Source organism: Triturus cristatus, chromosome 12, assembly GCF_964204655.1.
Source record: "Triturus cristatus chromosome 12, aTriCri1.1, whole genome shotgun sequence".
Classification (NCBI taxonomy): domain Eukaryota; kingdom Metazoa; phylum Chordata; class Amphibia; order Caudata; family Salamandridae; genus Triturus; species Triturus cristatus.
The window spans coordinates 114,540,239-114,566,392 of record NC_140595.1 but is presented as its reverse complement, the minus strand read 5'-3'; the positions used below and the strand labels follow the sequence as shown (position 1 = coordinate 114,566,392).

Genomic DNA, 26,154 nt, shown 5'->3' with positions numbered 1-26,154 from the left:
GGGCAAATACTAGATAGGTGCTAATATGGGCCGTATTACAGAAGGTGCCACGAGGGCGCAACGGGTGTTTGCGCCCCCCCCAGGGCACTTTGGTAATACAGAAGGGGCCGCAGACACTTCTGCGATACTGAAAGTGCTGGCGCACATACAGGCCAGCGCTTTCTCAAGAGGGTGTTCCCTCATTTGCCTGGTTGTGTGGTCCCACGCAAATGAGGGAATCCCTTTGCCTCTACGCTGGTGCCATATTACAGACGTGGACGCAGAGGAAAAGAAGCTCTCAGGAGGCACACTGACAGTGCGCCACATCGCAGGTGGTGCACTGTCAGGGTGCCCCCTGATTGTAGCCCTCTGGACACTGACTGCACCCGTCTGCAAGGGGATTTCCAATCCCTTTTAAAAGTGCAGACGGGTTGCCGCTTGCATTGTGAAACATGGAGCGACTGCTTTAAAGCCGCTTCGTATTTCACTTGAATGCGCTGCCCCCAGGGCAGCACGAGGTTGTGGTTGCCCAGGGTGCAGCATATTCTATGTAATAGGGCGCACTTTCCTTGTTTGTGCCCGGCGCACCTGTTTTAAGGTGCGCCGGACGCAAACAGGGAAAGTGCGCTCTTTACAAAATAGGGCCCATTATTTCCTCAAGCATCCTTAACTTATTCTATTTCCCACCCAAAGTGTCAAAAATGTTGTCAGATATCCTATTTATATGGCTATATTAGTTTACAGAGTTCATATTATGCCTATATCTTAATGTTAGGCACAAGTCAGAACTTAGTTGTTCAGCATCCCCCCTCAGCAACTGGTCAGTGCCTCTAACCTCACCTGCACCAGGACTTTATATACCTTCATCATTAATGATGTTTTATGGTGTGAGGAGGGCTCACTCATGCCCAGCTCATGCTGTGCCACAAGAATGTGCAGATAGTGCTCCTTTGCAGAAGCACACAGAAGCTAATGCTACTGTTTCTTCCTTCCTTCCTTCCAAGATGGTTCTCTGCAAGGTCATCTTTGCCTTGCAGTCGTTTACTTACAGCATGTGCAGCGATGATCTAGCACGTTTGGTACCATTACCATTCAAACTGTGTGCTTTTCTAGGCACTCTGCCTATTAATCGCAATATTAAATGCATTCTCGTTTACGTACATCAAGCCTGTGTTGTATGTGACATGCATCGTTATCATACAAAGCCCTGCGACATATGTCGTCGGTTGTGTGGTAAAAGACAGCTATACGGGTGGTGACCATCGAAGACCGGTGCCACAGCACTCGCTGCACTTACGATAGAAAGGCCCCTGACAGCAGCAGTTCTTTTTGAAGCTGCTGCTTTTAAGAAGACATTTGCCCATCTAGGTTGAGTGAAGAGGAGGCAGATTTCAAGAGCTTGGTGTTAAAAATGTCTGCTGATAATGTGCAGGGAGAGTTTTATGTCTTAAACCTCAGAATGTTACAGGATGTTTCTCTATACAGTGATCATGAGGAGTGGGTGAAACTATAACAGGAGTCATGGCCAGGGGGGCTGGTTGAGTCGTAAAGATGATCTGGAGTAAATCAAGAAGAAGGTGACCTGTGGCGTGTGGTAAAGGTTGACTAGTTAAAATCAAAAGAGAAACTACCTGATGAGATTTAAGAAGAAAGGAACCTGGTGAGGCCAGAGTGAGAATAGAAAAGTGGCTGGTGTCAGTCAGCCAGAGGAGTCACCTGGCCAAAGTCTGTGAACTAGTGAGTGTCAGAAAGGAACGGAACCAGAAAGAGTAAAAAATATGACCAGACAAGAGTCAGCTACATGACAGACACGATGAGAGTCAGGAGGGAAGAAACCTCACAAGTCAGGAAGGGATCTAGAAAGTCACATAAGGGGCCTTGTGAGTGTCCGAAAAGAAAGGACCTGAGAGAGCCAGAAAAAAATAATCTGGTCAGAGTTATAGAGCTGACATGGATGTATGACGTTACAACGCACACTTTTACAACGCATGCACTTACAACGCATTTTTTACAACGCATAATCCATTTCAACGCATGACATTACAACACATGACACTACAACGCATTTTAAAAAAATACCTTTACAACGCATTGCCATTACAACGCATACTACCTTTACAACGCATACCATTACAACGCATTATATTAAATTACATTTAAGGTAAGTATTAGATAGTATAGGGGTAAAAATTACTATTCTAACTCCAGGGGGTGCAACAGTAGGGTAAGTGTTGGATAGTATAGGGGTAAAAATTACTATTCTAACTCCAGGGGGTGCAACAGTAGGGTAAGTGTTGGATAGTATAGGGGTAAAAATTACTATTCTAACTCCAGGGGGTGCATCAGTAGGGTAAGTGTTGGATAGTATAGGGGTAAAAATTACTATTCTAACTCCAGGGGGTGCATCAGTAAGGTAAGTGTTGGATAGTATAGGGGTAAAAATTACTATTCTAACTCCAGGGGGTGCATCAGTAGGGTAAGTGTTGGATAGTATAGGGGTAAAAATTACTATTCTAACTCCAGGGGGTGCATCAGTAAGGTAAGTGTTGGATAGTATAGGGGTAAAAATTACTATTCTAACTCCAGGGGGTGCATCAGTAGGGTAAGTGTTGGATAGTATAGGGGTAAAAATTACTATTCTAACTCCAGGGGGTGCATCAGTAGGGTAAGTGTTGGATAGTATAGGGGTAAAAATTACTATTCTAACTCCAGGGGGTGCATCAGTAGGGTAAGTGTTGGATAGTATAGGGGTAAAAATTACTATTCTAACTCCAGGGGGTGCATCAGTAGGGTAAGTGTTGGATAGTATAGGGGTAAAAATTACTATTCAAACTCCAGGGGGTGCATCAGTAGGGTAAGTGTTGGATAGTATAGGGGTAAAAATTACTATTCTAACTCCAGGGGGTGCATCAGTAGGGTAAGTGTTGGATAGTATAGGGGTAAAAATTACTATTCTAACTCCAGGGGGTGCATCAGTAGGGTAAGTGTTGGATAGTATAGGGGTAAAAATTACTATTCTAACTCCAGGGGGTGCATCAGTAGGGTAAGTGTTGGATAGTATAGGGGTAAAAATTACTATTCTAACTCCAGGGGGTGCAACAGTAGGGTAAGTGTTGGATAGTGTAGTGTAATATTATGCGTTGTAATGGTATGCGTTGTAATGGTAGTATGCGTTGTAATGGAATGCGTTGTAAAGGTAGTTTTTAAAAATGCGTTGTAGTGTCATGCGTTGTAATGTCATGCGTTGTAATGGATTATGCGTTGTAAAAAATGCGTTGTAAAGGTAGTGCGTTGTAAAAGTTGCGTTGTAAAGGTTGTTCCCCAGCTGACATACCTCAGGAAGAAACAGACCTGGGAAGGAGCTCACAGAGTCACTATACAGGTGACTCAAGTGAGATCCATAAAGGTGACTTGGTATGAGCCCGAGAGACAAGGGTGTGGTGAGAGTGAGAAAGGAAAGGACTTGCAAAGGTGACTTGACATGAGTCAGAAAGAACCTGGCAAGAATGATGGCATTGATCTGGCGGGTAGTGTAAAGCTACCTATCAAAAGTCAGAACGGAGGGGTCCTATGGAAGGCAAGACATGATACTGGAAAAGTTATGAATGCAAATTAGCAAAAGTCAGAACCTTCACCTGGATGTTGCATTGTTAAAGTGTTTTCCATGTAGAAAAAGAGGTGACTCTGCTGAGGTGGACCTCAAACCCAACTTCTGCTACCACCTAGTCCCTATAAACATCCTGGTGATGCAGTATTTCTGAATTTTAATTCCAAAATCACTGGTGTGCTGCAGACCATGCCAAAGTAGCAGTAAATCTACTGAAGTGAAATTGAAGCCCAACTTCAACTAACACCTGTTTTCTGTGGGTGGTTTGCTTAGACAGAGTTCCTCAATTTTGCCGCTGAAATTTGTGGAGTGCTGTAGAGGTTTTCTGATGGTGAGGTTAACACTATGGATGTCTATGTTATGTATTTATTTATTAAATACATATTTCCAGAGAAATCTTTTAACATCCACGCAACAAGATAAAAACCAAGTAATAAAATACAACTCCAATTTTAGAAAAGATTTAGAACTTTTGTACAATCGATTGCAGATATTAACAGACTTGGGGTAATATAAAAGTGTCAGTGCTTCTCAAAAAGGATTGACATGTCTATATCGCCGGAGCTTGTCCCAGGAAATGGAACAGGGTGTGGGGGCCTTGGAACTTATACAGAGGGAATATTTGTACCCCACTGACACCCTTGAATGAAAATGAAACTCCTGTAACCCCCTAATTGTCATATGCTGTTCATTGTAACTTGATTCCCTGTGACCCAGGTTGGAAAACTGGAAGATATCTTGTCTCTTTCTCATGAGTCAATATGGTGAGTTTTTTCGATGATGTTTAATAAAAAGAATTACAAAATAAAATAAAAAAAGGATTGATATTATGCTTTATAAAAATTGGTTGAAAAAATAATTTTTGGTTAACTTGTAAACCAGGTCAAAAAAGAGTACATGGTTTAGGTCTTGAACGCAGAATTGCAATAAGGACATGCTGGATGGCTTGGACCGTTGATATCAGAAAGTCAGATGTTGTTTCCTAGCAGGAGGTTCTCTAATTTAAAATTCACAAGGATTCTTCTTACTTCAGGTTCTAAGTTCTCTCTCAAGTAAAAGTGATGTTTACCCGTTTTCATAAAGGAGAAATTAAAGTGTAGTTTATTTTTCAAGCAGTGAGTAGGATCCGCATCAGAACTTTTCTTCCTGAATATATTTTTTCCCAAAAAGGTCATGCTAGCCCTGAATGGCTGAGGTAAAACCTCCTTTTTATTATCCCCAAGTATTTCATTGAGCAAGATAGTAATTTAGAAAAAATATTTAAGTCCTACATCACTTAATAGCTCATTCCAAAGAAGCCTTTTTCACACAGAAGGTAGGGCTTTGGTGAAATTTCAAAAAATAAATACCCTTCTGGGAATATGCCCAATTGTTTAGCTAAAATAAACCAAGCTCTAATCTAAGGTTGCAAACCCATTGGACAAGTCTGAAACCAAAATATTGCATCTAAAGTCGACCGTAGCATTTTAATGATGCAAGTTCGAACTTGAGTCTCAATGGCATATTAAGTGATGGCAGGAATTTTAGAGATTTAGGGCCATATGTAGGTAGCAACACATTTACCGATTCATAAATACCGAATTTTACCGATTCGGTATTTATGAATCGGTAAATGTGATGTAGGTAATGAATCGGTAAATTTTACCGATTCGGAAAAATTCGGTAATTATGAATCGTTATTTACCGATTCCGGTAATGGGGCATACCTTCCCATTGATTCCTATGGGCCTGGAGGCCCATAGGAATCAATGGGAAGCCAGTCACCATTACCGATTCGGTAAATACCGATTCCGTAATGGGGGGAGCATATACAAGGGTGGCAGGGTGTCACATTGACACCCTGTTGCACCCCTGATTCTTGCATGTGTGCACATGTGGCGCACATACATGCCCTAAGGGCATGTATGTCTGCCACATGGCACTCTTACATCTGCAAAATATTGCGTTTTGCAAGGTATTCGTTATTTATCACCAACCTATATTTGGTGGTAAATAACGAATTCTTAATTCTAATTTGCACTCTTTAGAGTGCTCCCTACATTCAGGATTCGGTATTTACCGAATCGGTATTTTACCGATTCGGTAATTTACCGAATCCTGAATTATGCCTCCTACATCCCAAATAGCTAAATACCGGTCGGTAACGGGATATTTACCGAATTTCGGCCGTTACCGACGGGTATTTAGCTACCTACATGAGGCCCTTAAACATTTAATAATGAAATGACATCTCTCTTGACTAATGCTTTGAAAAAATTTAATAATCCCAGGCCAACAGAATTAGCATTAATTGATTGCATTTTAATCTGAGTTAAGCATGATAAATTATTTGAAGTAGTAACTCCCAAATAGTTGTGATATTTAACAACTTAAAGTTCACTGCAGTTAATTGACCACTGCCGTGGGGTGGCTATCCCTCGAGCACCTATTATTATAACTTTTATTTTTTTTTCATTTACCACCAAATTATCAGTGTTTGAAGGAAATGGCTTAGCATCAAGTTGTCCCTGCAGGCCTATTAGAGTGTGGGCAATTCATACCAGGTTATCAGTGTACATACAAATAGCTCTGTCAACCCAAATTTGGGAAAGAAGGAATTTTTTTTTGGCATAGTTTTGGGACATTGGCAAAAAAAAAGAAAATAATAAGGGAGCTAACACAACCCCATTTCAAGCTATTCACCGCTGGGATTTTAGCAGTAAATTCAGAGTGGGTCCCAGATGTGACCCATAGTCGAGTATCAGCTTGGAAATGTATTATAACATATAATAGCAATATTCAGAGCTTTTAACATTTACCATGATTTAGTGTGATCAACCCTATCAAATACACATATGAAGTCAACAAATGCATTCTATATTTTCATATACTGATTGCACACACCTCTCACTCAAAAGTTGTAGACATAAAGGGGCAGATTTACAAGCCCCTTGCGACACATTTACGCCGCCGGTGCGTCACTTTTGTAACGCAGCGGCGGCGTTAACAATGCGCCACTATGCGACATATTTACAACGTGACGCATCTAGTGAGATGCGTCACGTTGTAAAGCCCTGCGCTACATTATACCTGTGTCAGGTATAATGTATGCAGGGTGGGCTTTCCGTCGCAAGGAAGCCCCGTAAAAGTGACGCAGTGAAATCTACAAGATTTCACTGAGTCACTTTTACGTCCCAGCTGCGTCAAATCCTTACTCCTGCTTGAAGCAGGCGTAAGGAGTGATGCAGCATTTAAGGTATAGGGCACCCCTGAGCGGTGCAGGAGTTGCGTTGCGCTTGCGACACAACTCCAGAACTGCGTCACCCTTACGGCAACATATGCGTCACGCATCTGTCTAACCTTGCGTCACGGTGCGCCGCTTTGTAAATGCGGGGCATCCATGGTGGCGCAAGGGATTTTCTGAGTCACGCAAAATAACTGGCGCATGCCTGCTAATATGCAGGGATGCGCCAGTGATTGTAAATTTGGCCCAAAATATTTTCGATTGTAGAGAAAGAGCCATGAAAGTCTACCTGTTCAATTGGCAACAAGTTGTTTTCTAGAACACAAGACTCTAGATGGTTTAAAATACAAATTTCAAATATTTTCCCTGTAGCATCTAGAAGGGCAGGGTGTCGATAAATTTCAAGTGTTGCGCCTATCTCCTTTTTATATATCATAATAACTTTACTATCTTCCCACGAGTCAGAAGTCTGATTACTAATAACAGAATGTTTAAAAAGAAGTTGTACCAAATCAGGTCACAGTAATGGTGCTGATTTAAGAACTGTAGTAGGGCCACCAGCTGTTCCCTGGGTATGAGCATTATTCATACCTTGGATGATTAAGGCAATTGGTTATAGATTAGGAACTGTAAGAAAAATTCTGGAGGAGTCCACATTTAGAAAAGAACAAAGACTATTTGCCTCACCATAAAAATGGATAAAATGGGAGTGGCACCATCTCTAGGAACAGGCTCTTTTGGAATTTCTCTGCCCAAAGTTCTAGCTACAATAGACCAATAGTTGTGTATGCAACATTAAGATAAAGTAATCGAAAATGAATGCCACCACTTAGGTTTTTCTTCCTCCAATTTCGAGCTTTCTTTGTGGTAGTACTTTCTGGTAAGATTTTAGGTTGTGAATATCTTTTGATGATTTTCTTTTTGGAGGAGAGGAAAGAGAAATAAATTCACTCTCTAGTCCATAAAAAGAGAAATGTTACAGTATTTTTTATTAATTGACACAAATATGGAGCTCATAATATCCTGCTCAGGACTCAGACACTGGAGTGCTCAATAGTCCATAACCATTGCATCAATTGTGGTGGGGTAACTAGGGCTTGTTAGACAATTTTCTTCAAGAACAATGCGTTTGTCAAACACTTCCCTTTGGGTGACATATATAGTTTACGTTAAAAATGCACTTAAAACTAGAGGTTTTCCAAAGTCAGATATGTCAAAATATGTCATAGAAACTATGTATAACAATAGAAGATCTGACTTGTTGTAAGGAGTGGTCATCACTCCATCTTATTGGGACGGATTGCGGCAGTGGGAATAGGTTTTCGGTGGTAGTTGCACATGTTTATGTCCCACTGAAGAGCAACCTTAAGAGTGTAATTGACCTATTGAGAGAAGATTGAATTGCTTTAATGGTAAATCAAATATGATGTGAGCTTCATAGAGAGATGTGGTACTGTAGACATGAGGGGACCTGGGCTTTACAGCCTTTGATTTTGGATGGGTGTCAAGTCTTTCAAGTACAAGGAGGGCAGGTGGGTCATGGTAGAAACACTGGGGGTTAACGATTTGGGTATCATTTCACCTGAATTGTACCATCTTAGGTATGGGTCATAATCATACAGAGTAAAGCAGATACCTCTGGATAAGGGATAGTATCAGAGTGATATATTATTAGCCACTTACTTTGGTTCTGGTTTGTTGTAAATGTTTAATTATATGGAAAATATATAGACACCTTGCTTATGTCCCATGCTGGAGTTTGTATCAAGTGGAAAGAGAATAGATGAAACGGTTGAATGATAAATCTCAGAATGTGAATTGCCAATGACAGATTTTTGTGAGCGATAAGCTGGAAGATACTTGTTATACACATTAAGGATTTCAAAGTTAAGAAGTGAGAATGATTAGAAGCCATTGGCCTTCACCTTTTCTGATTTTGCAGATCTCTTATTCTAGTACTCAAATGGTTGAACGTAGTTCAATTTATTTATACCTTGGATGTCAACAAATTAATCCTGCATCTGTTATCACAACTTGGATAAAGGCCACATTTTCTGCTGTCAGGGAATGTTGAACTGCTGATACACATTCCAACTTGTCTCTCATTCGGTTGAGAATTGTATTGCACAAATAAGGAAAGAACGCCAATCCCATTAAGATTTTCAGTTATGGGAACATAGGCTGGCGGTACTCATTGTCTAAAAAAAACCAGTGTTACTCGCTGTCTAAAAAAGGGAATGAAGAGCTCAATAAAGTTCTATAGTCCAAAGATTGCAACACATGAATGTGAACATAACAAGAGAAAAGTACAAGAGGATTGCGCAAGCAAGGAAACAAGATTTCTGGCAGCATACAGCACAAGAGGTTCAGTCTACCAATAGTGCAATAGATCTATCATTTTTTCACAAAACTGGACTAATATACAGGTAATATTTCAAAGGGAGGTCAGGAGGCCAATTTCCTTAGTCATGCTTGGGTTAGACATCTTTTATTTTATGCAGATCATTAGAGGTTGTCTCTAAGCTCACTCCTTCCCAATTATTTATTGCTACAATAAGCTGTTGAGGTAGTTAGAGTCTGGGACTAAATGGGAGTTCCAATTAACATGTTTTTATAAATCAGACCTTTTGGATCCCACTGGTGACTAGTGTAATGAAGCATGTAATTCAGGCAGCCAGTCATCATTCCTATTTCCCAAAAAGGTGATAGAGTGATCCGCTCTTTACTGCCCTATATCCATCCATGGAAGAAACCACTTGAAAACAAATGGGTTGGATTATCCTCTTCCAGTTACAGAAGATGCTGGTGTCCTGTTGGATATTCAATATAGCTTTACCCACAGCTTGAGAATGGTAGGACCAAAAAAAGGGAATGTTTATTTATCTTTCATGGACTTACAGTCTGCATTTGATAATATAGATTGTGATAAATTGTGGTATAATGTGGCTCATAATGGCCTTGACATTCACCTTATAATACTGTAGGAAAGTACAACTACAGAAACAAAAGCTACTGTTAGATATAGAGACAGAGGGAATTCACGTAGTTCCTCAAAGTCTCCAAAGGTGTCCGACTGACATAGTCTTGCACCTTTTCTATTTCACCTGAACTCCAAATCATTTGGAGTCAAATCTCATTCGGGCATGATTTGCACTATTGATTTAACAGACTCTTAGGTGTTTTCAGAAACAAGTTAAGGCGTATATATATATATATATCTCAAAAGTTATATGCATTAAGAGAGAGTATGTTCTTTGACATGAGAGATATAAATGGAGAGCCCTATTCATTGGAGCAAGTTATATCATCATTCTCATACTATAAAATGGCAAATCTGAGAGGCAGCAAGGTGGAAATGCATGGATGAGTCTGATGGTGCGCGGACGACCTTTGCCCACACATGGATACAGACAAATCAATTTCATGCTTATAAAGATGAATATGCCCCACTAACGTACATGAAGTGGAGTATTAAAGATATTCAGAAGGAACAAAATAGATTTCTTTAATTCGTACAGTGTCCACGCTGTAAATTTGATTATTCAGTGAGCTCCTGTTCTTTGATAACTCATGGGAATACAGATTTGTACTACTTTCTGAGAACATGAAGAACAAATCTGGAAACGTTTTTTTTTATTGTATAGTATGAAAAGGGGAAATGGGGAGATTAAGAGAAGGGACATGAGGAGAGATAGGAATGAAATGACTTGAAAAGTGGCAACTTGCTCTCTGACATCTGCGAGGGCCCTTCCTTTCTAACTCTCTCAAGATTCAGCTTTCTGACCATTGGTAGGTTCCTTCCTTTCTCTTTCCTGCAAGGGTTTCTTTTTTCTTACAACAGGGCAGATTTCTGACTCTTATCATTTGCTTTCCTTTCATATGGCTCCAAATCCTTTCAAGTCCAACACTTCATCAGGTCTCCTCCGGGCTCTTATGTGACCCCCCTCCCCCCTTAACCCTAAAAACACATTTACCACCCATTACCCTTTACCTACCCCAAACCCTAAAAATACCCTTGCCACCATATACCCCTACCCACCACTAAACCCTAAAAACAACTTTACCACCCAATACTTGTGCCCACCCCTAAAACACCCTTACCACCCAATAGATTGACCCACCACTAAATCCTAAAAACACTATTACCACCCTATATCCCTACCCACCCATAAACCCTACAAAAACCCTAACCACCGAATACTGCTATGCACCCCTAAATCCTAAAAGTACCCATACCACCCTATACTCTTACCCATCCCTAACTCCTAAATATACTCAAATACATATACAATTTGTTGTGACTTAACTGTTGCCATTCCTTTTCCTTAGCTACATCTTTCCTACTGCTCAGCTGGAGTGCTTGGTGATGAATGAAATGCTGAATGCTTTGTGATGTCATAGAATGCATGGGTGCCTGGTGATGTGCTGAGTGTCTGTTGGAGTGTGCAGGCTGAGCAGCAGGAGGCTGCTCCTGGTGGGGCTATCTACTGTCATCTACATACTTACCTACTTACACCTTGGCTAATGGACTTTGTATTACAACATAATTATATACAGATTTTTTTTGATTGGGGAAACCCCCAAAACTTCCATTTTTTAAATTACTTTTACCACCCTATACCCACCCCTAAACCCTAAAAAGATCCTTACTACCCTATACCCCTAATCACCACTAAACCCTAAAACACCCTTACCACCCAATACCCTTACCCGCCCCAAGCCCTAAATGCACCCTTACCACCATATATCCCTACCCCCCCCACACTAAACCCTAAAAACACTTTTACCAACCAACACCCCTACCCTCCCCAGCACCTAAATATATATTGCATGTGAACAAGGGCTTTCGAGCCCGAAACGCGTCATGGTTTGCTGAGAAATGGTCGTAATGGTCGAATAAATATTCTTGCCTGAAGACTCCTGTGGTCCGTCTCTCCTTCTTCGCCGCCCGTTCGGAGGTTGTGGGAGTTCCTACATTATATATATATATATTATATATATATATATATATATATATATATATATATATATATATATATATATATATATATATATATATATATATATATCTCATCAGCTCTGAGGCGGAGGTTCATTGATGATATTTGTGTGGTGTGGAGGGGGTCGGTAGAATCTGCAGAGGCTTTTGTTGGGCCCATCAACATCAATGATCAGAATCTTAATTTTACGGCAAATATCAGTGCAGCAAGTGTGCAATTTTTAGATGTGCAATTAACGGTATGTGATGGGGTGATTCAAACGAAATTACACAGAAAGGCTACCGCTTGCAACTCTATTTTACACGCGACCAGCTCTCATCCCAGCCACCTTATTCGTAGCATCCCATATGGCGAATTTCTTCGGATCCGTCGGATCTGTAGTTCTCCATCTGATTTGGAAACTTGCCAAAATGAAGCCCTACAGAGGTTCCTGTCACGGGGTTACAAACGGTCCAACCTGATATCAGCTTTGAGCAAGGCCAATAGTCTAACTAGGGAGGAATGTCTCCAAGGCAAGTCCATAACCAACACTCCTGGTTTAAGTTCCACCGGGCAAGTGAAAGAGCAATCTGATCCCATGATATTAATAACCACATGCAGTAGGAAATCCACGCAGATCAGACGTATCATCTATGCTCACTGGCCGATAGTGTTGACTGATCTGACTTTATCTCAACTTTTGCCTCAGTTACCTGCTTTAACATTTAGACGTGCACCCTCTATGAGGTATGCACTCGTCAAAAGCAGCCCAGAGTCCAACATATCTACTTCATGGTTATCGCCCAGACAGGATTCTACAAATGTAGTTCCTGTGGGGCCTGTAAATTTGGGGTTAACACCAAGGAATATTCAACTGCATTCGATAGTAGACCAGTTAAAATCCAAGGTCACTACACCTGCCGAACTGAGTATGCGGTCTATGTATTAGAATGTTCCCTTTTCACTTAAATATGTAGGAAGCACTAAGCTTCAAGTGTATAACAGGATTCTTCAACATCTAAGAGCAGTTGTCAATTCCGACCCTTCTTACCCAGTTGCCCGACATCTCAAATTGGTACATAATAACAACCTCAATGATCTGAAATATTTTGTTATAGGTTCTGTGGCTAAATCAATCCGTGGTGGTAATAGGGACAAACAACTTCACCAACTGGAATCCCACTTTATACTCCAACTTGACACCAGGATACCCAATGGGCTAAATACAGGGAGGACCTTTTCAATTTTCTATAAACTGTGTTACTACTTTCCAACTCTAACTGGTCTGAATCTATTACCATTATTTTCTCCTTACATGTCTGTTTTTTCATATGGATTATACCAATCTATCCACATGATTTTTATTGAATCTCCATTATTATCTGTGTTGGCAGTGTAGTTCTGATATTGTTATGGCACTTGCCTTGCCTTCCGTCTTTGGACTATACCAACTGTATCATATGAATTTTTAATTGGATTCACACTGCCACTCGTGTTTATAACATAGTTCTAACAATGATAAGGCACTTGCCTTTCATTCATGATTAGTGGGTTGTTCTTACAGCGGCTTCATTTGCACATTTTTATCATGATGATCTTATTAATTTCACACTTTTTTGCATTTTGCACTTATTATGCACTAGCACTTTTCAATTTACGCTTTTTGGGAAGCGTGCAATATCTTTGCAGGATGATGTGTTCTCATTCATTTTTTATGATGTTCTATCATATATTTATTAACAAAGGTTTTTTTTAGACATGTTGCTTTCAACTAATGTTTTAATCATTTATTCAACCATTAGGGTAATGATTTATTCAGATCCATGATATTCATCTCCAATTCTACTAATGCCGTTCTATATAGTTTTTGGGTGTTTGCAATATGTCTTACTATTTTATGCCCTCTTGTTCCCTCAATAGTCATTGTACTCATGAATTAAGATGTTATATCATTTACATGTTTTAGTCTGTTATCGAATAATTTACCCGCTGCCTACTTTCACAGAGGTTTACCCCTCGTGGTCGGATGGATTTACTCTCCGCTTCAGTCATTGATATGGTCTACTCCGCTCGCCTTGGGATGTTTCTATACATTTTTTCTCCTCCCACGCCCAGTGCCTCCCCCGGACCCGCGCCTCCACTCCAATTACCCGTTTTGGCCATCCTGCCATTACGCTGACTTCTATCCCTGGAATCTGATGTTTGATCCTAATGAATCATACAGCGTCTTCTACCTAAATATCTACAATTGTATGCGACGCCTTTATTGTCTACCAGAAGCCCTACCCCCTAATTAATGACCTACGTCCTGATGATGACCTGAAATTACCCAGATTGATACGCCGTCGACTACACAGCTTAGAATTCAGGCACCTCTGTGGTCTACTAAACCATCTGAATAATTCTGTACATAATTGTATATATCTGTATTTTTTGACCACTATATTACTTTTCATTTTGCGCCGTTCATGCTGTTCTTTGCACTTGTGTCACTGCGCCATTCACTATTTCACTAGCACGTTCAGTGCTCACCTTGTGTGTTATGGTCATTGTACAAATATATGTACTGTAGTGCTTTTTTAACTACTTACAGAATTGTATAAACACTTCAACCTTCTACCCTTACCCCTTGCTGTGGTCTCCTCTTCTTCTCCCCGCTCCTATGTGATTTAGCTCACCTCTAAAATGGTCCTTCTTTAAAATACCCTCCAAATGAGACGTTGTTTTTTGTTGCATATCACGCCCGTTCTCACCTGGGTTAACGGGCCTCACTCCTATTTACTGTTAGTCTGTTATCCAGCTTTATTGCCTAGGGGTGTGTTTACTTTTTAATGGTGTAAATCAATCGACTATTTAAATGTATGGGTCCCGCCTAAGTGTCATGTGATCAAGACCATGGAAACGCGGTCGAAACGCAACAGGCTGGGTACTGACCCATTCGGGACTAGAATGCTGATGAATTCTATCTACTCCGAATAAAAGCACTTTACTTTCACTAACAAGCTGTGGTCCGTACCTGTTTTTCCGCGCGACAGTGGAGCAGGAACTTACCTAGGGATGTACAGGCATGAGGTGTAAAGGCATATTCGTGGTAAATTCTTGCGCTGTAAAGACAATGTATAGTATAGGCATTGCTTTCTAATGAATGCGTGATAAAGGCATTGCGTTGTAAGGCCAGCATTGTAAAGGCAGTTTCCCCCTTTTTCAGACTCTGAGGGGTTCCTTTTAAGACTCTCACCAGATAACCTTTTTAACTCCTGCCAGGTTTTCTGTATGAATCCTAATAGTTCTTTCCAGTCTGCCTCTTGCCAGGTCCCTTCCTTCCTTACACACACCAGGTCCCTACCTACTGACTCGCAACAGGTCAGGTTTCTGACCTACATTATCTCCCTTGAATTGTGAATCATCAAGTCACTACTCTCCCACTTGTCATTAATTGCCATTTGTGATGTCATCTGGACTATACTGTGAGGTCAAGAGAAGTGGATTCAGATGTAATGGTTACGTAGTCCAACATAACAAGCAAACTTTAGTGTATTTTCGTTTTTTGGATTTTAGTCATTATGTGCCTTACACTGAAGTTGTTGTTGAAGATATATGAATCCAGATCTCTAGCTTACCAGTTACCTTTTTTGTGTTTTACCAAGGCTGTGATGATAATAACCTACAGGGAGCCGGAAAATCCTGAATACCGCGAGTTTCTGGAGGAGACGAAAGACTACGCTGAGAGATATTTTAACTACACCATGGAAGACAGTCTGGTGAGTGGAGCATTTATAGGTGTCAGGGAGAGGTAATGAATGCATGTTTTTGAATAGGACGAGTCAATTGTGCCTTACAAATACTGAATATGACCCAATCTGACCAGGATATGTTGCCTGGCATGCTACTGACTTGTCCTCCTGGCCGTTCAGGGACTTCTTAACTGATATGTGAATAGCTAGTGGGTTGACCTAGATACCCGGCCATATTACCCAAGGGATTGTTCTGACCATGAGACTGTGTTAACATGCTCTCCTGTGGTGGTCTGTCCAACATGTGTGTCATCCTCTTCTAAGCCGCCTTTGCTAGCCCAGTACATTTCCATGACTGTGACCCTTTGGATGTACTTGTGGCATCCTGCTTGTTGCTGAAAGCAGTGGAAATGTATCAAGGGCTCAATCATTAGGTTCAATCTTGTGAACTTTCCATGTTCTAAGCTAACTTGTGAAATCTGGCAGTTTACCTGGGAAAGATGCGGATAAGATGCCTGATAAACAAGCAGCTGACCCTTAGAGCCGCATTTTCTAGTTTTCATTGGACTTTCAACGTGCAACGAGAACAGGGAGAATTGTGATGCTGATTTGGTAGGAAATCGGATGGTGAAGGAGAAGTTGGCCATGGATGCTGATGTTATTGTGCGAGATACGAGACAGGTTGGAGCATCCAGGATCTCTTTGTTGTAAACATTTGGACTCTCACATGAAGGACACCAGCGAATCAGTAAGACCAAGTATTGGGTGCAATGGGATTATTGGTGCCCAGGCATGGATTCTCAGGTAGAGTCTTCATAGAATGTGTAGACTCATCTTTGAGTGACAAATGTGAACTATCAGGACACTTCCCATGACAAACAGGAAACTACCCACCAGTGCATGGGAGGCCTTGGCCCTTGATATAATTGAACCTAAAGATGGCGAGCGTTCACCAATATGTATGTCTGTTCAGTAGATATTCACTCTAGCTGGCCTGAGATGAAGATCCTGCCCAACATTGAAACCAGCCCTGTCACTGATATTGTGGATAAAGTATTTAGCAGGGAAGGCTTGCCTGCAGTTTTCTAACTGACAGTGGCCTACAATTGATTTCACGAAACATAGTAAGTAGAGTATTTAAAAGCGTTGAATACTTCACAGCAAATGTGCTGTGTACCATCCAGAGAGAAATGTCCTGGTCGAATGGCTAACCGGACCATAAAAGAAATAATATAACAAGCCAAATCCACAGGAAAGTTGTGGAGAGAGGATGTTTGGAAGTGGTTGGTAGCGGAGAGTATGATGCCTCGTGCCCCTATCTCTTTTGAAAACTTGAGAGGGAGAAAAGCAAATACTTTTTTGTCTCCAGATTGTGTGAAGTCTGAAAAAGAAAAGTGTGTACGGTGTGTCACCGGCAAGATAACATGCATTTAGAAGTTGCAAAAAAATTTTTGAAGTGGGAGACGTGCTGGTAGTGAAATAGCCAGCTCTGAAAGGAGGATTCAAATTTCCTATGCCCCTGTGGGTAGTCTAGATGTTTAGAAATGCTGTCGAAATTGTGGATGGGTGTAACTAGACCATGAAGCGGGTATCACTGGTTAAGTGAAATATACCTCTATCCTTATTTCATATGTATCTTTATGTATACCTGCGTTTTTTCGGGCAGAATCTTGTCAAAGGTTCCATCACTAGGCATTCTTGTGTGTGTTCCATGTTCTAGGGTGACTTTTAGAATTTCCTAGTTTAACTAGTAAGGGAATAGGGTGCCTAAACAGAAGTAGCTAAACCAGGCTGCGGCTTTCCTTGGCCTTTCAAAGTATCTGATAGCTGGAGAAGTCTTTAGACTTCTAGCCGCTTTGGGCACTGTAACTTGCCTTGACTGTTGGCATGAGGATGGCTGTCCTGCATAATTCTGCCTGCAATTTTTTGCGATTTCCCAAATTGCGATTGTATTTTAAGAATCGCACTTTGCGATTCCTTAAATGCAGTGCTTGAAACACTTTCAAATAGCGATTTCACTATTTTGTGCCGCAAATTACCGTAAATGAAAACTGGCCGGTAATTTGCTAAAACTTTGAAAAATGCACTAAAGTGCATTTTTCAAAGTTTCATGTTACACACACACACATGCCCTTGGGGCATATGTGTGCGCAACATGGGTGCACAGTACAATTTCAGGGGTGCAACAGGGTGTCCTTTTTACACCCTAGCACCCTTGAAATTGCATGCGCAATTTGCGAGTACCAATTGGTACTGCAAATTGTGCACGCAATTTCCCATTCATTCCTATGGGCCTGTAGGCCCATAGGAATGAATGGGAAGCCATTCCTTAATTGCGACTCGCAATTTGCGATTCGCAATTAAGGAATGTTTAGGAATCGCTGTTTTTATAGCGATTCCTACATGCACAGGCTTTTGAGAGTCCTTAATTGCGATTCCTAAATAATCGCAATTAAGGACTCGCAAAATCCTACCTTGATGCATGTGCCCCCAAGTGTTTTGCCTAGAATCACAGGATGTTGAGCGTCCCTGCTGAGACTCGAACCCGGTTCCACAGCACTTTGGTTGCAGACAGAGGTTGGGATGGGAATGGCCTGTGCATGGCTCTGCAGAGGGTGCCAACCTGCCATATGTTAACCTTCTCGCAATCCACTGCACTGTCACTTGGGTGTTTTGTCACTTCAATGAATATGAGCATCACATTTTCACTGAGACATTTTCCTTTTCCATGAAGCAAGACAGCAGAACCCAAACGTTGTGGCTCTGAGTTCAAGGAGGCAGCCACAGTGACCCCTCGCTGCCACCCTCCTGGAGAGAGGGTCTAATGCCACGCCTAACCCTGCTTTGTGAGACTGGCAGTAGCAGGAGTGTGATTTGTGGTGGAAGTGACAGGCCTTTCTAACTCTCTTGTTAAATTGGTTAAGACCAATGCTTGAAATGGAAAAATAGAAGTGCGGGTACTCTGTACCGGAGTACCAGCTTGTTTCGGAGAAGTGCCGGTACTCTCCAATTAAAAGTATTATGTCTCTCTTGAGAAGTGCTGGTACTCTCCCTGGTGGCATTAAAATATATTTTTTTAAAGGCACTTACCTTGCGTATTTGTCACACAATATCCTCCTCGCTCGGGTGTCTTCGCTCCTGGAAACTCTGGATCCAGGAAACTGCACTCACCAATCCTGGCGCGTCTCTCTGCATGAGAGACACATCGGGATTGGAGGGAGCGGCGTCTCGCAGCTTAAGAGCACTGGAGGTCTGCACTTTTTCAAACCCAGCTGTCTAAGACAGCTAGGTTAGAGAAGTTTAAAATGCGCATGTCTGCCTGGCTGTCGCAAGACCGTAAGACAAAGAGACATGCACACTTAAGATATAAGTGCACAGCTCCCTGTTGCCACTCAGCAGCAATTGCCCTGCCCTGTCCTAATACCTCGGTTCAAGACGGGATGCTGAAAAATAAAATGGTAATAAATAAACTTTATTACCATTTTATTTTTTAGCTGCTCTGGAACATGTTTTTTTGCGGGGCGACGCTCCTCTGCTCTTGTAGAGGAGCCGCTCCTGGACGGCATTCCCCCATTTTGATGATTTCCCAAAATGAGGAAATCAGGCCGATGAAACTAAACTTCATTTGGGGGAAATATCGAAATTATGAAATACCTTTTGAACCAAAATAGTATGTTTTAGTGGAAATTGTATGATGGGGTTACAAAATGTCACCGCTTGTGGTAGTCTTACTTTTATGTCCACCGTGACCCGAAACCAGAAAACGAGATAGGAAAAAGGACAAGCATTCAGAGAGAAAGGTAAGAAAGGAAATGTGTGGGACTAGTGGATGGGGAGGCATAGATAGGTGGGGTGTGAGGAGGGAAGTGGAGCATCATACATGGGAGTTTAAAGGCAGACGGACAGGATCGGGAGGGGGGTTTAAAAGGGTTCGTACCACTTAAAAGAAAGAAATACACAAAGAAATTGGGGATTTAAAAGAGGGGGGTCCTTTAAAGTAACAAACACAGTAAAACAAATTGAAGAAAATAATTTTCATCAAGTAGAGTCGTTACCAGGTTGATTTAATCAACCTGGTGAAACCAATTCTGGCAGAAAAATTTGTCAAGCCAGGTTCTACGAAAAACATAAAATCAAAATCAAGTTGCACGCATTTAGTATTTTTTATAAAGGCTATAGTATTTTCATGCAATGGCTAAATAATTTTTTTCACCTCAATTTCTTAAAATGAAATAATTTGTTTAAGCCGTGACTTATTATTTTACGCACAATGCACATCAGATTTCCTCTCTTCAGCAGGGACATTCTTACATAGACCCCCCAAGCACAAAATTCTAAGATATCATTTACGTAGTTCAACAAAACACATTATAGCAAGTTAAACCTTTACCGCTGTATCTTTCAATTGTCGCATACTAAATGCAACTGAATCCAGAAAAGTAAAAATACAAACAAAATAAAATGATCTCTTTCAATTCAATGTCTGAGTTTAGTATTTTCTTACAGTTCTCTCACCTCCTGCCATATTCGGCTGTGTGCAACTTGAAATATACAGTGGTTTCTCTTAGTGTGTATGGCAGCACAAAATAGTGGATCACCTTAGATAAGGCCACCAATGTCCTTCAAGCTGCATGCACTCATCAGCTTGGAAAAAAGTTGATGGTTCTGGATAGTTACAAAAATAGGTGCTTTTGTATTTTAAATCACACAGTTGCTGAAAAATCATAAATTTAACTGAAATTTGGCAATTTACTTCCATAATCTTTATTTCTCTACCAGCAGTAGACTCCCACAACCCTGCGCCTTATTGCCCTTCCTCCCATTGTCGAGGACCATCCCTCCAGCTTTGGTGAGATCTTCCACGCCATCTTGAGTGCCAGCATTTGTTGGACTTGAAAAGAGTCCATGGTCGGCAGGAGTCACGTAAACATTACAAAGCCTTGTTGGCAGTGCGCGACCCGGCCCCTAATCTAAGGGCTACAACTGAATGAAGTCTCCTTTGAACTGACTGCAACTGCATAATGTGGCCACTGAGCAACAAGTCAACTTTGGACGTGTATGCGCATTAAAGTTAGAGGGACCAGATTCCCTAAGGCTGTGGTGTTAGCAAGACCCATTGAACAGCCTTGTCTATTAAAAAAATATTGTATTAAAAGCCTGGAGTTGACTAACATTGACTCTAACAGCAGTAAAGAGATTCTAATTTAAACCTCTGGTTAGGAATAGGCTAGAAGGATATAGTTTTTATTTCGCAACTGTACGTCATGTATAGTATAGAATTATATGTACTTTAAATTGCTTTTCTTTTTAATATATTGATTTAAAAGATAACGATTGTTGAGTGATATTAACTTGTTTTACTGAGTTCCAAGTTTTACGCATACATCACTTTGTTGATGCTTTTCTACCAGAATATTGAGGTTTTAATATTGACCTGCTAAAGTATTATAGCCAAAATATTGTTTACCACAGTACATGTAACTTGATGATGTATATCTCTTGCGGTACTTTGATGTGAAGTTAAGAATAGTAAATCTATCATGACTTAAATGTACTTACCATCACAATGTGGAGGTAGCCGATATTTTGGACGCAATATTTTGGAAGGTCAATACTTTTGTCATCAATTTTCTGGCCTACAACTCACTTTGTATAAGACTTAGACTGCTCTGCTTCACTATTCTTATAGAGGAGTCTTAAAAGAGTATATTTGATAAATGCGTCTGTGGTTTCATGTCTCAGGGTTGTATAGCAAAATCTCCTGGACAAAAATATCAGCATTCTCAAATACTTTTAGCAACCATCATGTCATCAAGGTAAGCATCTACAGGAAAGTATAGACTCACTATTCTAACCTCACATCTACTTTGCTTGATGATATATTCAAAGTTGATATTGTGGAGTTAGTCATCATCACTTTATTTCGCCGATATAAAGACGGCATAAAAAGTATTCTACATACAATAATCATGAAATATTACAAGTCCGAATAAATTAAGATATACAAAATGCGTAAAGTTCATGAAAATCTACAATTAAAATTTAGAAAAAACAGCATACCTCATCTAAAGGAAAGAGAGATTCATGTATAAGTAGGCACAGCTGAGCTAAGTCACCCCGTAAAATGGTCACTAACATATACAGACTTGGAATGTCCCATAGAGCTAATCAGTATACTAAAGCGAGATTTGGCTTGGCAACGGGATTTGCAACAGACCATAGATGACGACATGTGGACATACTGTTGCACTAGCACCCGGCGTGTCTCATTGCACGGCAGGCATAGACTGATCCACTTTAAGTTTATTAATAGAGTATATTATACGCCAGCAAGATTACATAGATATGGGTTGGGAGAGACCCCGGCCTGTGACAGATGCAGAGCGCTAACTGCGGATTTTATACATTTAGCATGGCAGTGTCCGGGGGTGTATGCATATTGGGTATACGTATTTCAGGAATTGGGTAAAATAACAGACATGGAGCTGGCCCCTGACCCGTCCCTAGCTCTTCTGGGTTATACCAAATAATTGCCTAGAGCAGTGCGTAGATTAGTAGATATGGGCCTACTCATAGCAAAACGCCGAGTTGCAATGTGCTGATCGAGGGGTCCCTTACCTACATTAACACAATGGGCGCACGACATGCTTTATTGCAGCACACAAATTGAGAACTACAGTGAACTGCTCCCCCCTAGGAATAGACCTAAGAGCTTCTGGGGACTTTACACGACTTACTTATCAACTAAAAACTCGGACAACGGACTTGTACCTCCGGCAGACCCTGACGACACTCCACGGGACACTACCACTTAGTCAATGGTAAATAACATGACCCAGATGCTATCGTCTCGGGAGTCGGGTGGAGGCAGCCCCTGACTGCTAAGGGATAAAGTACTCTCAGACTGCAGGGAACATGAGTCTAGCGACAACATAATGGAAGTACAATCGCCCCCGCCTACTTTCGGCACTTTCATGACCACCCAAGACAGCAAGTGTATCTGGTCAAATTTACAGACGGCTGCTGAGCAAGTTTTGCTCTTATGGTTTTGATTTATTTAGTATTTGTATTGCAAAAATGCGTCATCTGCTTATTCGTTCATACTTGCTGCCTGCCCGCTGGGTTGTTGGCCTATTAGCTGTGTAGATCTATAAATAATAACGCGCTGCCGGCCCCAGGGTTGTAGGCAACTGGCTGTGTTTGATTGAGATGTATGCAATAAAAAAGTATGCACAGCTAAGCAGACTTTCCCCTTAACTTCCTTGTGTCCCAAATTACGGACACTTTCTTCTCCTTTTTGAGGCCCACCAAAGAAACAAAGCCAGGCGGTAGCATGTAAGAGAGTCAGATAAGGACTGAAGGAAGTAGAGGGCTGGACGACATTGTCTAAGATTAAGAGTCAAAATTTGAGTGCGCTGAAATTAAAAGTTCAGTATTGTGACGCGTCTCCTTCCACTGCAGGCCTGTTTAAATTAAAAGAGGGGAGAGGAGTTGGCCTAACGGCTAGGGCGGCCGACCTCGAATCTGGGGAACCGGGTTCGAGTCTCAGCAATGACGACGCTGAACATCCTGTGATTCTGGGCAAATCACTTAATCTCCCTGTGCCTAACAAAAATGAATGTGCCCTCATGTAATGCAGCTGGTGCTATGTAAAGCGCTCTGATACCCGATACCTTCGGGTCAAGCTCAAGCTATATAAAACTCATGTAAATTAAATAAATCCTAACTGACCATGAAACCAAGGCCAAATCTGAAGGACAAGCTGGCTTTGTGTGAACGCGTGTGGCTTGGCAAAGTCTACTTTAAAAAAGAGAGATTCTTTTCAGTATCTCACAAAGCTTTTGTGTGTGTCGCAGTGGCGTCGCTAGAGCTTTTGCCACTCAGGGCGGTCCCTGAGTTTCCCGCCCAGCAGGTAAGAGCGGGGGTGAAGTAAGCACGGTAGTCTGGTTTCACATATTAAAGAAGTTTATTGTAATTGTATCACCCACTACATGAAGCGACCTCCTGGCCCGGTGATTGGACAGCAGCTGACAAGATGCCATTCGAACCCTGGTCAGTGTCCACTTCATGCACAGGACACATTCAAGTAACTACAACAAGGCACGGGTCTTGCGCTCTACACGCGCGATACTCTAATAATAACACTACAGGGGATGAGTTGGGGGTGAGTCGAAAGACAACAAAAAAATAAAACTTACTTTGCGCTCGCCGCCACCCCCCCAAAACATGGCGGCATGGGCGGCACCACCCCCCCCCCCCCATACGACACCCCCCCCCCCCCCGCCCAGCTATGCCACTGGTGTGTCATGATCACTGTAACACTTAGAGCAAAACTGAGAGAGGCAATTGGGGGTCGGGGTTAGAGTGAAAAACACTCATCGGGGTCTACAGCACGCAGACAAGTACTTGGAAATTACTTAGGAGCCAGCCCATGTCATGTAACAATAACGTCCTGTAGGAAAACAACACGTTAGAGTAAATAGCCCTCTTCAATGTAAATTTACATTACTGCACAAATTTAATCCCTTGAATCCTGATCAAGGTTAAGTATTTTATTTTTAATGTCTTTATTTACCGCACAGCTTTCGCCAGCCATAACGCGATCAACCTAAAAAAAATATTTTCAGATGTACTACACGGAGGGGCTTTGGCACCACCCACATGTTAGTAACCAGGAGTATGTTTTGATTGGGCAGAAGCTGTATGCTTCCACAGCAAGAAGGTGCTTCCACTCCATGCAAAGGGGATTGTTTTGTTTCTTCATTCACCTGCCCGAGCCAGCAGCAGTATGGCTGACTTAGCTAGAACGTTCATGGGCACACACATGGCATGGTATTGCTGTTAAAGTGTCTTACATAACTTGATAGTTACAATGTTTGTTTTGCCTGGCAGCAGCACCGATGAGAGGAGTGCAGTCATGAGGAATGTACTGTCCCAGCTCCCTCTCATTCCTAACTTTCGACTTCAGAATGAAGTTTTGTGTTCGAGAGCAGCACAGCACGCCCAGGGCTACACTAGTCTACATGAAGTTTTAGGTCTGGTCTGACAGTGCACCTGTAGAGAGAGAGGAAGGCTTAGGCTCCACTTACATGTTGGTTTCCCAGAGTACAGGATTTGATTGGGCAAAATGTGTGTGCTTCCACTGAAAAGACTACTTTTTGGATCGCAGCAAAGCTTATACTCGATACAGCAGAACTGGGTTGGTTATGGTGGCAAACCAATGATCATGGCAATAGGCCTGATATATTTATTATTTTTAAAAAATTATGAAAAAGGCCCTAGGCATCTATTGTAGAAAGCATATGTTAATGTTAGTAGGCATTTAAGTGTGGATTGTTTTATTGCTATATAAAAGTATACAGATAGGTATTTTGTTACACGGAATCTCATAGATTACCATAGCAGGCAATAGTTTTAGTGTTGTTCACCCCATGTGACAACCCGGGGACATAGAGTTTTTGCTACCGGAGAATCCTTGTTAGGCCCTTTAAGGAGAGATAGTATTTTGCTTAGCCAACTGTAAATTTGTAGTCCTTTCTGATTTTATGACTGTGTGTCTAATGAGTGCCTTGTGGAAAATCTTACAGTCAAAACTGCAGGCCAGAGTTGGTTATCGTGGCAATCTATATTTATAGCAACATTCATTCGAGTGGGTATCACGGCGCTAGAAAAGCGAGAACCTGAATATAGGCTTGATTGCTGCTCAGAGAAATGTTATGTCTGATGCCATGGGGCTGGTCTGCTTATTATGAAACATTATGGCAAATGCAGTAAGCCTACCTTATTAATTGTTAAAATCATGTGTTAAAGCCTAAGTATAATGTTTTGCAAACTGCATTTTTCTACATAATTATAACTTTATAACAGTATGCATAATGGTTGCCAGTTTATGTGCGCTTGAATAGGCCAGTGTTTGGTAAGGTGTAGAGCCAATAGTAAAGGGCGACGGTTTCATCAGTTCATTGTGAAAAGCCATCTCAGACTTCATAGGTTTGTTCTGTTTATTATGAAACGTTATGACAAAGCCAGTTGGCCTGACCTACATATTGTGGAAACATGTGTTAAAGTCAACAGTCTTGAGGATGGATTGTTTTCACTCTGTGGCTGTAGGCTGGTATTTTGTTTCATGGGATTTCACAGATTACCGTAGTAGACAAGGATTCTGGTGTTGGTGATCGACCCTAACAAACCATGGAGACAGAAGATACGCACTACAATAATCCCTATCAGTAGCAATAGTATTTTACGTTGGCAACTGCAATTTTGTATACATTTGACGTATATGAGTGTATGGCATGTGGCTGCCTTGTAAAAAGCTCACACTCAGTATAGTAGTCTTGAGTTGGTTATGGTGAGAAACTAATGATAACAGCTGTGGACCTGACTGCCTATTACGAAAAGGTACGATAAAGGCAGTAGGCCTGGTATTTTGATTGTGAAAAGCATATTCCAAAGTCAGTCGGCATTTAAGGGTGGATTGCTATTACTCCAAATTAAGGCCGACAGATACGTTGTTTGTTACACGGAATCTCACTGATTACCTTAGTAGGGAATGGGTTTGGTGGTAGTTACCCCCACTAACAAGCCATGGGTGTTGAAGATATGCACCATGGGAATCCCCGTTAAGCCCTA

The 26,154-nt window shown here is 41.4% G+C and overlaps 1 protein-coding gene across 1 annotated transcript in view; it reads left to right on the top strand.

The window, feature by feature from the left end:
* The window catches only part of NPR1 (natriuretic peptide receptor 1), a 735,215-nt gene that overhangs the window by 219,267 nt on the left and 489,794 nt on the right, over positions 1-26,154 (top strand). Inside the window, exon 3 of the mRNA XM_085639850.1 lies at positions 15,436-15,549. Coding sequence (XP_085495976.1) covers positions 15,436-15,549 — 114 coding nt within the window. The remainder of the gene's footprint in view (positions 1-15,435; positions 15,550-26,154) is intronic.